This window comes from Vitis vinifera, chromosome 9 (assembly GCF_030704535.1).
Source record: "Vitis vinifera cultivar Pinot Noir 40024 chromosome 9, ASM3070453v1".
Taxonomy (NCBI): Eukaryota; Viridiplantae; Streptophyta; class Magnoliopsida; order Vitales; family Vitaceae; genus Vitis; species Vitis vinifera.
Window position 1 is genome coordinate 24,010,630 of NC_081813.1, and position 14,145 is coordinate 24,024,774.

Here is a 14,145-nt window from a genome sequence, read left to right on the forward strand (position 1 = left end):
ACTTTGAATCTTCCATAAGTGAGATTTATTTATTTAATTTACTTTTGGGAGGGAAAATTTCTAATTTATTCCCTGTTAATTTATCTGCAGCCTTGTGGTGGTCCAACTATGGAGGACATTGTCCTGAGTTACAAAAATTGGCCACTAGAATTCTAAGCCAGACATGTGATGGTGCTTCAAGATACAAGCTCAAGAGGAGTTTGGCTGAGAATCTACTGGCAAAAGGAAGGAACCCAATAGGGCAAGGGCGATTATGTGATCTTACCTTTGTGCATTACAATTTGCACTTGCGGAATGCTGATTGGAGCACAGACACTGACCATGAGTTTGGGGAGATTGACCCAATGAATGACTGGATTGTGTGGGAAGGACCTTCCACTTCTCAATCAAATGTTGAGCCCAGGTATGATAAACATGATTAATAATAAAACGTTGACTTAGGAAGCCATGTATTTTCTTTGATAGAACACCTTCTGTTTTGATAAATATATTCTATTGGATGTTATTTAGATCAAATTGAACCTTCAAATTTCACTAATTCAAGGACATAGTATTTAGGGCAGGTTATCATTCATAAAGGAATTTAATTTAATTTAATTTAATTTAATTTCTTTCCTGGTCTATGACTAGAAAGGAGGAAATTGCTTCAATGTTCTCTAACCTCTTGTTACATATCATCTGTTTTTCATGTGGCTTGCAACTAGAAATTATTGCTTGGATGGAATCAACATTATCGCAAACTAGGATAGTCTGATTATTTTTTCAATATATATATTTTTTTTTGTTCCTTGTTTTTTTTGTTTACAAACCTACAGTTGAGTTACTATTAAATTATTGAAATAGTAAAGGAAAATTGCTTTAAGAATTATATGCTATTTTCATTCATTGGTATTTGTTTGCAATAGCACCTATTTGTTTGCAGTAGCCATTACACTAATGCAACCAATTTCACTATTTTCTGTTTTTCTTAGGGCTTGTGCTTTCTTCTTAAGTTTCCATGGAATCTCATTCTCCTGAATAGCAATATGGTGTGTCCCATGTCTATCGTCACACAACTGATTCCATGTGATTTAGAGGGAGGTCTTACCGAAATGCTATGCTATTCTGGTAGCTCTCACTGTACATGTGTAGCAACCCTTTTTATTAGGCTTATAATCTATATATTTATACTGAATTTACCTATCAAAAAAGGGTAAAGATAAATCGGCTAATGTGTTAAATGATAGGTTGACTGTTTTTGCTTTCTTTTTGTCCTCAAGAAGCTATTTGTGCAACTTTCAATTATAAATCGGGTATTTGGTTTGTGTTAATTTTATTTCCAAATTTACTCATTTTTTAAGGAAGTGATTCATGGAACTTCTGTTGTTTTTTACTTGATGAAAGTGTCATGGTTAAAGTATGAAAGGGTTAGGGTTAGGCTTGGGTTAGAAAAACACCAACCCAAAGTTATTTAGGGTTGGTACGTGTTACTGAAATGGCTCTACACCAGGGCATGGGCAAGGTATGAAAGGGTTAGGGCTGGACTTAGGTTAGGAAAATACCAACCCAAAATTATTTAGGGTTGGTATGGGTTAACAGCTCGTTGAAGGCGAGGACAATCCGCTGAAATTTAAACCTGCATATTATTATGTATTTATTATTTGTTAATTGTATTATTTTTTATTTTATTTAAAACATGAAAAAAAAATATAAAAGGATAATGAAAGAATTATAACTTTATCATTTTTTAATTATATAAGACTAATAAATTTATCATTCTTGTTTAGCTATTAAAATATTTTTAAATATTGAAACTTGAGTTTAAAGTTATCATTTATATTAAATTAGTAATTAATAATATATTTTATGCCTTTGAGACTTACTTGATTTTTAAAATTTTATTTTATTATATATTTTACATTTTATAATTTTGAACTAAGTATTTTATTCATAAGAATTTTGTTTCATAGCTTGTGAAAACCAGTGGGAACCCATAGAAACCCAAGTCGCTGATGAATTTGGTGTGGATTGAGAGTTTCCAACCCAACCTCGGGTTGGCTTTGGTGTGAGTTGGACATTCATATGTGGGTTTGGCGTGGGTTAACCTTCTAACTTGCTAACGCACCTTTTTATTGATGTCAAATGATTGGCTGAATGAGTCATAGGCTTTTGATTGCAAAGTAACTATTGGAATCTCGAAAGGGAAATAATCTTCCTAAATTTAGTTTGTTGAAAGTACATGGAGTATAGGTCTTTTTTTTTTCTTTTTTTTTGTTTGAAGTCTATTAAGACTTTAGATGTTTTAGCATCATTTGTCTTTTAAGTCAAATCCCATTTGATGATATATTGTCTAAATACAAAATGTATTTTTTTTTAATCTTAAATCTATTGACTGATACTTTTACATGAATTTTTATTCGAAATTCAGAAAAATTTAGACTTACTCAAACTTTAGGTAAAAAAATCAAAAGCTTCCTTATCATTGGAAACTACTTTAGTTGTTACATTAATTAGGGCACATTTTTATGAGAGGGTGTAGGATCAGGGTTCAAAGTATCAATTGAGTCTAGTATGACCTGGCTGAGTCAAATCCGCCTCGGCTAGGTTCGAGACGATTTTGATACCCAAGTTATGATTCCAATATTGAACACTTGCTTAGTGCTAACTTGCCTTGAATCATCGAATTCAACTGATTTTTTGGAAAAAAAAACTCATTTGACTCGATTAAGTTTCTAATTCAAACCCAATACTCCGAATTAGTTCATAAATCCTTCTTCTTCATCCACAAAATAACCCCTCTTCACTGCCTGTTGGTGCTATTGTGGTGATTGAAGCTTGAGAAGCGATGATCTGACACTAATGGTTTCTCATCCTCTAATCATTGGCTTCTAATCCTTTTTTATTATTGGCGACATCTTGGATGGTATTGGATTTTTACTAGCGATGGATGACATCTCATTAGTGCCTTGGCTCTTCTTGCATCCACATCTCCAACTGTACTTCATGGTGATGACCTTGGAAGCTTGAGAACAAGATTCACCCTTAATTGGAGAAGAAGATTCAGATCGGGGAAAAGATTGGGTGTTGGGTATTTTATTATACATCAATAATATATATGGTATTATATTATAGTATTTGGTATTAGATTATACAACATTATGGATTAGATATATGGGTTGAGGATGGGATTTCAAAAATATATATGGAATGGGGATATTATATGGCTGTGCATAAGGTTATGAACATGAATTTTTATGTGGCTATAAATATAAATTGTTAATACATTAATTGATATATAATTAATTTTATTATACTTACAAATTGAGGGAAAAAAATTGCATAAAAGAATATCATTTAATATATTTTAATCATTAATTAATAAAAATATAATTGTTTTATCATATTCATTAATCATATTCTTTTTTAATTTTTTGGGCTATTAAATTACCATATTTTGTGTACCACCCGATGCTAATCCTAGTTACGGAAACTGATGTGCCTCAATACCTTTGAGTCAATGATTGATACCACAACTTTGAAACATGTGTGGGACCCTTACTTCATGGATCTTCTTTTCTTCCTTTAAACTACCTCATTTGTCTTATCATTTACACATTTTATGTTTCCTTTGTAGGGTAGGCTATTGGAAGAAATTTGAAACTTCTTAGAATGAATATTTTCATTTTGTTTTCTTTAAGCAAAAAGATTTGGAAAATGGAAGAGAACTATGACTTCACCAAGAGTCTTTCTTGGCTTTATATAATAATATGGATGCAACTTACAACACTGATATGAAGGTCACAACATCTTCCTTTATGTTCAGTGAAGAAGTCATTCTCTCATTGAAGCCAACTCATAATGAAGCCGGTGAGGAGATGGAGGAAATGTTATTATGAACTCAACTGGTGGTAGAGTTTGGAAGTGGGAAGTTGTTGATAAATGACACTACTTTGAAATTTGGCCTAAAAGAATTAGAATATGGATGAGAAGAAATATTTTATTGTAGGAAAAAAAGTTGGATATTAATCAAGCAACAAGCCACTCATCAATTTTTTTACAAAAATCTTGCTCTTACAACTTTTGGTAACTTATTCATCGAGACCTGAAAGGTTTCCTTAATGTGCAAATTACCGGCTTGTCATTTCTAATAGACTAGATCTAGGACAAGTGATCAAGATGAAGCCAAATTACTCTAAGCAAGGGAGCACCATTGGGAAGAGGTTATAGACTGGGAATATGAACTCAATGGAGGAAGAAGAACTTTTTGACATTTTTAAAACAAGACTCGCCTCGCCATATCATAATGGGATAGAGGAGCTCTTAAAGATTTGGCTCTCACAATGAGGTAACAAGAAAAAATTTTAGTTGCAACTATGGTTGCTTTAGATCATTGAAGATTTGTCTCATTCAATTCCTTCCATAAACTGGAAAATTAGCATAACGGTTCGTATTTTGCCCTTATTGTTCTCTCCATGAATTAACCTTCTTTAGCAACAAGCAAAGGTTTCCATAAATAACAAAGGCAACTCCTAAGAAACACCAAAGGAGGGAATTAAAAATATGATAAACTTAGGGTTTTGACCATCTTATAATGAATAGGCAAGTGATTTACGAATTCCTCATTTTGTTTGCACACACAGCATTGATCAGCTTTGCACAAGCAACACTGATTGCTTGTGCACAACCAACAACAATTGGCTCAAAATCTACTCACATTTTGGTCCAAGATGAGATTTTTGTCTAAAATATCTCAAGCAATTAAATCAACCCTGGAAGTAGCAACAAATCTCTAGACCTCCTTTGTGGAAAAGAAATATCGATACTTAGATTCAAAGCCTTATGGTAGGATTTCATAGAGAAATGACTACCTTTTTTACTTCTAAACTAGCTTTTCCCTTTTATATGAATGCAATACAACGTCATAAGTATAATACAAGAAAGATTCTACAAACCTCAACTCTTAATAAGCTTTTGATGAGCCTCAGGATTCAATGACCGTGATTACTTTGCATATTTCAATAATCACAAATTTGGGAAGTGATCATCAAGAGGAATCTCCCACATTGAATATAATGATTAAAATTTTTGTTTCTGGCCTATTACCCACTAAAAATACTAGTTAAAGGATGGAAGGTGTTCCATCATCTATTGCTTCTTTGTATTTTTGAATTGGGCCACCACGTTCATTACTAAACTTCTCCATAGCAACCTTCCTCAACAACTTTTTTTTATATATAGCAAAACTTTAAAGGCACTTTTTTATTTTTGCTTTCATCTTTTAGAAACAATATATTCATTCCATTGAATTGATAAGTAAAATAGAAGAATGAGAAGCCCTTCCAAAATATATAATGCTTATAAAAGAAAAATAAAAAGAAAAAGAAAAAGTATGTCTACATTCCTCTAGAAAAAACAAAATAAGTTTTATGATTTAATGAGTGTAAATTGATGTAAAAAACAACAATTGCGATGAGATGGTAAAAAATCCCCTATGAATGACAAGGTTTGCTCTACTTTTTATTGATTGTAGGTTTCATCTTGATTAGCTAATTGTGTTACCCAAGAAAAATAATATCCCAATCTCTAGAATTCCAAAAATTAGCAAATCCATTGGTTAAGCGACCACAAATCTCTTTACCTTTTAGACAACTTTAGGAAGACCATAATAGAATCTCCTTTGACAAATAGATTGGATAGACATGTAATCTTAACTTCCTATAAATCCTCTAAAACGAGAACAATCTCGGTCTCAATAGGTAAAAATCCTTTAACATGTTTAAAACAAACTAAAAAATGTCTATCAAAGAACCTCTTATCTCAAGTTGTTATGGTTAATTAAAGAGTATCTATCAAACTTAATTTTATTTAACCCATTTAAGATGGTATCCAAATAGGATGTCTCCTTAGCTAATCATATAGAACAATAAACATGGTTACCATTTCCTATTAAGTACTGTCCCTAATATAGATTTATTTGCAATCTCACATAGAAAATTGATTAAAATGAGATAAATAACTGGACATTTATGCTATAGCCTTTCTGTTGCAAAATTTTAGCCATCTAACAATATTGTTAGTATCTTAGCATAGATGCTCAAGATGACCTTGTGCCATAAATTGTCACTTTCTATAGAGAACCTCCATAACCACTTCCTTAAGAGGGCTCTATCGCTCAAGAAGATCCTATGAAGCCTAATTTAAAATCTCATCCCTTTTGGGTTTACATACCTAGTCCTAACCAATGTCGTGGTCTTTCTTCCTATCTTTGACTCCCAATCTTTCAATCCTAGAGGATACTTTTAGTAAAATCTTGACTGTAGAAAGTAAGAAAGTGTGAATAAGTGATAAACATATTTACATAAGAGCATAGTTGTGAAAGGCGCGCCCTAGGCCCTAGGTGGCGCGACGCCACCCTCCAGCGCCTCGCCTGAAGGCAGGTGACGCCCCTTCACAAAGGCGTCGCGGTCCACAGGTGCGCCTCGATCCCCTACCTCATTCTTCTCCTTCTCCTTCTCCTTCTTCTTCTTTTTCTTCTTCTTCTTCTCCAGTGTCGGGTTGCAGAGGGCAAAGAGAAGCCCTAATTTCTTTTTTTCTTTTTTGGGACCAAAACAACGTCGTTTGGTCCATGTTCTTTTAAAAGAGCAGGGTCCAAAACGACGTCATTTTGGACCTTTTTAAAAAGGGTCAAAACGACGTCGTTTTGACCCTTTTTAAAAAAAGACGAACAAATCAAAACGCCTATTCCTTTAAAATAAAAAACAGGCCAAAATGACGCCGTTTTGGCCCTGTTTTCCTTTCCAGCCCCCTTTTCTGGTTGTTTTCAACCCGATAACTCTTCCAAATTTTGCCCTAGCCTTAGTCGTGTAGTGGAGAAGTGAAGAAGACAAAGAAGAGGAGGAAAAATAGAGGGAAAATAGGAGAAAAATAGAGGAAAAATATATATAAATTTGGGTGAGCCTCACTTCACTAAAGCCCGCGCCTTAGGTGCGCCTTGCGCCTCAGGCTCTAGGACTACTTTGCGCCTTGAGCCTTTTAAAACTATGCATAAGAGTTATTCTACCACTTAAGAATAAGCCGACCTTTTTTTTACCATTTAAACAATTTGGTATCCCGTTTTACATTGGTTCCCAAAAGCAAATAGCTTGCTTTGGGTCCTACCGGATCTAAATTAGAAAAAGGCGAATCAAGGACTTTATATTTGAAAAGGCTAGCTAAAAAATAAAATTTGATTTTTTGGTGTCCAGCAGTGAACTAATCTAGAAATTTAGCTTAGGGCATTATACAACCAAAAACTATTAATATAAGGTTGTGACTTTGACTCGTTGGCTAATGATCTTTCCCTTGGCCCTAGATCTGCTGGAACCCGAACCTCTAATCTTAGAGCAGATGAAATTGTTGCAAGAACTCAGTTTTCTAGAGTTTCAAACTTAGAAGCCCAAGGTTTGATGGGGGATCTGGCTTTTCTGGAGTATTATATTTTCTATTAGTCTAAATAGACTATTAATATACCCTTCCTTCTTTTCATTTTCATATTATCAAATACGAAGTATCGTAAAGTGCAATTGGATGTGTTTGTCATAATTTGAAATCAACTTGCTTAATAAAGACTTTTCGAGGACAACCAAATTTGAAATTCTATATTGCACTCTCCATAGAAGCCAAATGGTTGACCAATGGACTGGATGCATTTTCTTTTCAAGATTCTCTTCAAGATATCTTTGAAGCTTTGCTTGACTTGAAGTTGGTAAAGGATGTAAAATGACTATTGTAATGTTTAAAAATAAAAAAATAAAAAAATAAGGAGATTAAACTCTATCTAATAGTTGGTCAATTGTTTAGATAGATCCATTTGGTTGCTTAACATTCGAAGGAAACAACCTATATCTTAAGAAAAAGAAAACAAAATAAAAGGATTTTAAACCATATCTCGAGATGCAATGTACCATATTAGGTTTTTTTCTTTGCTTAGAAGTTGTAAGTCTTATGTTTTTTTCTATTAAAAGAAAAAGTAAAAGAAAAAAAAAGTAAAAAAAAACAAAGGGGAATAGGATGGAATAATTTTCAAACCTGGAAAGTTGTTGATTTGTTGCATCCGTGATACAACTGTATCTTGCAATGTGCGTGAATGTTTACTTGCTTTGGAAAGATACTACTTCTTTTGTAGGGAAGCCCTTAATCGGGTGTGTGTGTATGTGTGTGTGTGTGTGTGTGTGCATATATTGGGAAAATATAGATAATTGTATTGATTAAAGTGCCTAGAAAATGAATGGGTTAAAATCCATGTACACTTAATACATACATGTCATAGACAGACAAAGGAGAGTGGAAGGATCCTCACTCTTGAGGCCTGGCTCAAGTGGTAAAGGGATGGGGGGTGTTGTGGAAGGTTCCAAGTTTAAATCCCAATGGGGAAAAAAATTTACCTACCAAAGAAAAAAAAAAGTGGAAAGATCCAACTGTACCACCTGGCTACCTAATGGGCCATGCTGTCCACAAAACCCAAAAATTGAAATATAGCTAAATAAAAAATCCTATTAGACCGCAAGTACAACATTTTTAGAAGTACATCTTTCATAACTAATATTAACTGCTTGACAACTTCAAAAGTTTTTCTGTTGTGCTTTTTTCAAATGATCCAAAATAAAGCATAGGGGAATGACCTTCCAAATTACCTTTTGTTTGTTTCCTGCAAATACACCTTGCTGGCTGAAGAGGACATTTTCAGGCGTATGAAGAAGAACCTAAGATACATTAAACAAAAAAGAATATTGGAGACCATGACCCAGAATCCAGTTACAGTGGATAAGGATGTGGTCAACAGATATATTTGGAAGATCTCAAGTATATGAGGGGTACTTCCTATGTGGTTGAGTTTGTGGGTGTTTTTCAGTCCCCTTAATCTTGGATACTTAGTGATCTTGGTTATGGGGTTTGCCTTAGGTTGTGGTTTTGGTGCCTTTTTTATAATACCATTTCTTTGGTTGGTTGGCATCCTTCCTTGTGTTGTCCTATTTGATAGCTACTAAATATAATCTTTTTATTTCCTATCCAAAGTAGGAAAATGAAAAATAATTTCTACTAACCCTACTTTGATGGTTAGACATGTTGCAAATAAACTAAGTTTTGATAATTCAGAAGTTCTCCATCTGAATAACATTGATTGGAAACTGTTTTGCCCATTAGTGAGAGGAACATTATGTTAGCTGCCTAGTAGATGGCCTATTAATTGGACACTTAGTGTGAAGTCCCACTAGTTGGGCAATTGTTAGTGAATAAGAGTAAAGTGCTTATTTCAAATTTTTTTGAAAGCAAACTAATTTTTGTATATTACAGTGTTTGTGTGTTAATTTGTGAATTCATTTGGAAGTAAATTGTTTGCTATTTATTCGTGATTCAGGAATGAGCTTATCTTTTCCATGATTTTATTAATAGATATCTTCCGAAATTTTAATTGTGATACTGTATTTGATCTTGTTACTATATTATTTTCTCTTGTTGAGTCTTCAAGCTCACTCTTTCCTTTGTTGTTCTCTTGACTCATATTAGTTATGCATTTTATTTTGGCTCTTTACTTGGATTGAAACACCTAGAATCGTTATTCCCAAAGAGCAATGGTGATTACTGCTCAAGCAAAAAGGCATCATAAGATTGAACATGTTTTTATACTTAGGGGCCATTCATTTTCAGTTTGTATCATAGTAAAATTTTTCAATTTTTTTTTACTGTGATTCATGGTAGATGTATTGAATTTTTTTGTTTAGTGTACTTTAAATAAAATGTATAGGAAGTCAATATACTAACCTGGATTTGACCCTTGGTTGAACTGGAATTATGAACTGAGCATTTCATATGCAACACATTCTTTTTCATTTACTAAAGTCAAATTTATAGCTTATTGGTAACATTTTTTGTTTCTCTTGAAGAAACATCTAAAGTTCACTGTTGTGTATTTGTAGATTGTGTGCATTCAGGAGACATGACTGGTTCAACTACAAGACATATTTCCTCATAGTTTCATTGGTTGGAGAGATCATCTGCATTCTGGATCACCCTAGTTGAAGTGGAGTTATCAGCTTCCAGTTCAGGACAAGAAGGATGACTTCAACTGAAGTCTCTGTCAATGTTCATGATCATGGGAAAGCCATTGACGAGCAAAAGAAAACGGCGCAATCCAACTACTGTGGTAAGGTGGTGAGTGGCTTTACCAGGCTCAAATGCCATTTAGCAGGTGTAAGGGAAAATGTATCACCTTGTGGAGATGTTCCTGCAAATGTTAAGGAACTGATGAAAGAAAAGATGCTTGAGTTCAAAAGAGGGAATATCAGAAAGGAACTCAACCAATTGAACCACCCTGATCTTCCTTCAAAGATGAAGTCCTCCCTTAAATCAAATAATGTCAGGTAAAGAAAGTTGGAATCATTCAGAATGCAGGTTCAGACAGTGGAAAGCATGCAAAAAGGGACCTTGTCTCAAGGGTCAACGAAATGGTTTCATTTTCAGTTTTAAGAATGGGTTCAGAAAGAGCTAGCTGTGATAGAGATGGAGAAGATATACCCTCAAGGCTGGCCAAGAAATGCATTAGCAAATTTTTGTATGAAATGGAACTGATTTTAGTGCTGCAACCCCTACCAACTTGCACAGAATGATTAATGGTATCCACAGTTATCATCAGGTAGAGTATGAGTTTCCTAGCTGTCAGGAGCTGAAAGGTTGGATCCTTTGGGATGAGGTGAAAGCGGTGCTACATCACGTCCATGGAAGGATGAGAAAGGGAAGAAACTTATGAAGTTCCTTGTTGATTGCCCTCAGGGTCCAATTTGTCTTAGATTATGTGACATTTCAGCCTTGATCAACGATGAAGATGTCCTGGTGCTTTTATTTTGAAGAAGTTATTGGGGAGTTCAGGGTAGAAAATATTGTGCACATTGTCTCCCATTCTGTGTCAGAATGTATGGCAGCTTGATGGACAAGTGCCAAACATCGTTTTGGACAGTTTGTGCATCTCATTGTATCGAGATGATATTGGAGAAGATTGGAATGATGGGCACCACTGGGGATGTATTGGATAAAGTGAAGACCATTGCAAGGTTCATCTACAGCCATGCAATGGTTCTGAACCTTATGAGGAATCATACACTTGTTCATGACCTTGTGAAACCCTCCAAGAGGAAGCCAGCAATCCCATTTTTGACTTTGCAAAATATGGTCCCAGAAAAAGGGAGGCTGGAGAACATGTTTATCTCATCTGTGTGGAAGAAGTCACTCTGGGCTTCTAGAAGACAGGGGAAGTGGGTGGCTGATATAGTGGTGGATCCCTCTTTCTGGAGTGGAGCTGAGATGGCCCTAAAGCCAACTGTTCCTCTAGTGGGTGTTTTATTGTTGATTATTGGTGGTGATAAGGGACAATGTGTTACATATATGAAACAACGGATTCAGTGAAGGAAGATATTGCAGAGGAATTTGAAAATAACAAATCCCAATACTTGCCCTTCTAGAAACTGATTGATGATACTTGCTATAATCATCTACATAGTCTTCTCCATGCTGCAGCTAATCACTTGAGCCTGGGAATCTTCTATTCAAGGGACTACTGTTTTGATGAGGAGGTGTTTGAAGGTATTAACTGCTGAATTGAATGTATGGTTCCTGATGGGTGCATCCAAAATGAGATATGGTTACAACTTGAACATTATAAGGATGTGGATGGTGATTTTGGGCTGGGGAGAGCCACAGAGAAGAAATGGTCTTCATCCAGGTTAGAAAAATATATCCTATTGATTGTTCACAACTTCTGCTATTTTGAATCATCCATCAGTGATATTTTATATATCATATTTACTTTTAAGAGGAAATTTTCTAATTTATGTTCCCTGTCTATTTATCTTATCTTATCTGCAGCCTTGTTGTGGTCCGACTGTGGAGTACATTGTCCTGAGTTACAAAAATTGGCCACTCAGATTCTGAGCCAGACATGCTATGGTTCTTTGAGATACAAGCCCAAGAGGGGTTTGGATGAGAATCTACTCACAAAAGGAAGGAACTCGGCAGAACAAGAGCAATTGTATGATCCCATGTTTGTGCATTACAATTTGCACTTGTGGGATTCTGATTGGAGCACAGACAGTGACATTGGGTTTGAGGAGACTAACCAATGAATGAATGGATGGTGGGGGAAGGAGCGTCCATTTCTAAAGCAAATCTGGGGTCCAGGTATGATAAGCACAAATAATAATAAAAAGTTGAGTTAGGAAGCCATGTATTTTCCTTGATGAAACACCTTTCTCTTTTGACAAATAAATTTGATCGGATGTTATTTACGTCAAATTGGACCTTCAAATTTCTCTAGTTCAAGGAAATAGTATTTAGTGCAGGTGCTTTAATTTCCTTCCAGTTCCATGACTGGAAAGGAGGAAGTTGCTTCTATGTTCTCTGACCTCTGTTACATATCATATGTTTTTCATGTGGCTTGCAACTAGAAATGATTGCATAGATGGAATCAACATGATAGCAAACTAGGATAGTCTGATTATTCTTTCAATAGCAATTTTTTATATTTTTTATAAACCTATATTTGAGTTCATATTAGATAATGGAAATAATGAAGGAAAAAAGCTTTAAGAACTATATGTTATTTTTACTCATTGGTATTTGTATGCTATAGCACCTATTTGTGTATAGTAGCCATTACCTAGTCAATTTCGCTGCATAATGGGTAAAATTGGTGATCTGTTGGGAGTTTTGTCTTGATTTCTTAGCATGTTCCCCAATCACCTGAAAAGTTTCCCTTATGTCTCCATAACCCTTCAGGCTTGTGCTTTCTTCTTAAGATTCCATATCTATTGTCACACAACTGAGAGGAACATTATGAGGTTAGCCACCTGTTCAATTTCCCATTAATTCGGCATTCAGTGTGTAGTCCCACTAGTCTGACAATTGTAAGTGAATTATATTAAAGTGCTTATTGTAAAGCATTCTGAAAGCAAACTAATTTTTGTAGAATATATTGTTTGTGTTAGTTCTAAATCGATTTGGAAGTAAACTGTTTACTATTTATTTGTGATTCAAGTTAGTGAAAATAAGATATGCATGATAATTTAATTTTATTCTGTATAAGAAAAAAAGGCCTCTATCTGTTGATGAAGCCATTTACTTAAAATGAATGGATGCATATTAATGAATATGACACTATTAATATTATGATATCTCCCAAAATTTTAATTCTTGTCCTGTACTTGATGCCTTTAACTGTATATTTTTGTACTTTTTGAGTCTTTGAGCTCACTCTTTCCATTGTTCCACATTTCAGGTGTATACGATGTCAGCTAGGAGGGATCATGATAAGATGGATGCTCCTACTAAGACTGACTTTTTGGTTGATGGTTTAGGATTCCACTTGTTTAGTATTATTCATTTGGGTTGTAGTATTGGATAAGTGTTATTACTTGAAATGTTGTCTTTGTTTAATTCATTATATTTAGTATTTATACTGGAAACTTAAATGACTTTGGTTTTTTATTTAGCATGCTTTGTCTATTGCTACCCTTAGCAGGGACTAGTAGTAAGCATATCAGCTTGTTATCTTCATTTGGAGGTCTTTCACAGTGAGTGTAGCAGCTTGTTATCATCGTTTGGAGGTCTTTCACTGTGAGGCTCCACACCTGATAAGTGAAATGACCTTGGTATACATGGCCTCTGGTTTGAGCTGTCACATGTATCCTAGTGGAGCTCATAATAACCTCACTTATGGCCTTATGTGGTTGGCTGGAATGGTCAGGTGGAATGGAGATCTCATTAATTTTGCTTCCACTCTGAAAAATTTATCAAAATGGCCTAGATTGAGAATTGAAATCTGCTCTTCCCTGTGGGAATAACCCACATTCAAATCAGCTTCTTTTTCCCTACAGCCCTTTCTATTACAGTATTCTCATTTCTATTCCAACTGATATTGAAAAAAAGAAAATAAAGGAAGCCAGCGCAAGTTTTGTAACTGCCCTCCTAATCATTCATTCTCCTGCACAAACCATAAAGACATACCCATCTCTCATCAGGTGACCTCTTGGTTCTGTACCCTCCATGCTCTCTCTTGTCACATTGATGACTCTCTCTCTCTTTGGTTGATTGGGTTGGGATTTGATTTTTAAATATCTACTTGTCACTGAGAAGATT

The 14,145-nt window shown here is 34.7% G+C and overlaps 1 protein-coding gene across 4 annotated transcripts in view; it reads left to right on the top strand.

Moving 5' to 3' along the window:
* The window catches only part of LOC100853522 (uncharacterized), a 35,339-nt gene extending 21,841 nt beyond the window's left edge, over window positions 1-13,498 (top strand). For all 4 annotated transcript variants that reach the window (XM_010656921.3, XM_010656920.3, XM_059739790.1 and 1 more), the window contains 4 exons: window positions 91-403; window positions 9,936-11,734; window positions 11,878-12,189; window positions 13,286-13,498. In XM_010656921.3, the coding sequence (XP_010655223.1) occupies window positions 91-403; window positions 9,936-10,038 (416 nt within the window). In that variant the 3' untranslated portion in view covers window positions 10,039-11,734; window positions 11,878-12,189; window positions 13,286-13,498. The remainder of the gene's footprint in view (window positions 1-90; window positions 404-9,935; window positions 11,735-11,877; window positions 12,190-13,285) is intronic.
* Window positions 13,499-14,145: the final 647 nt, after the last annotated feature.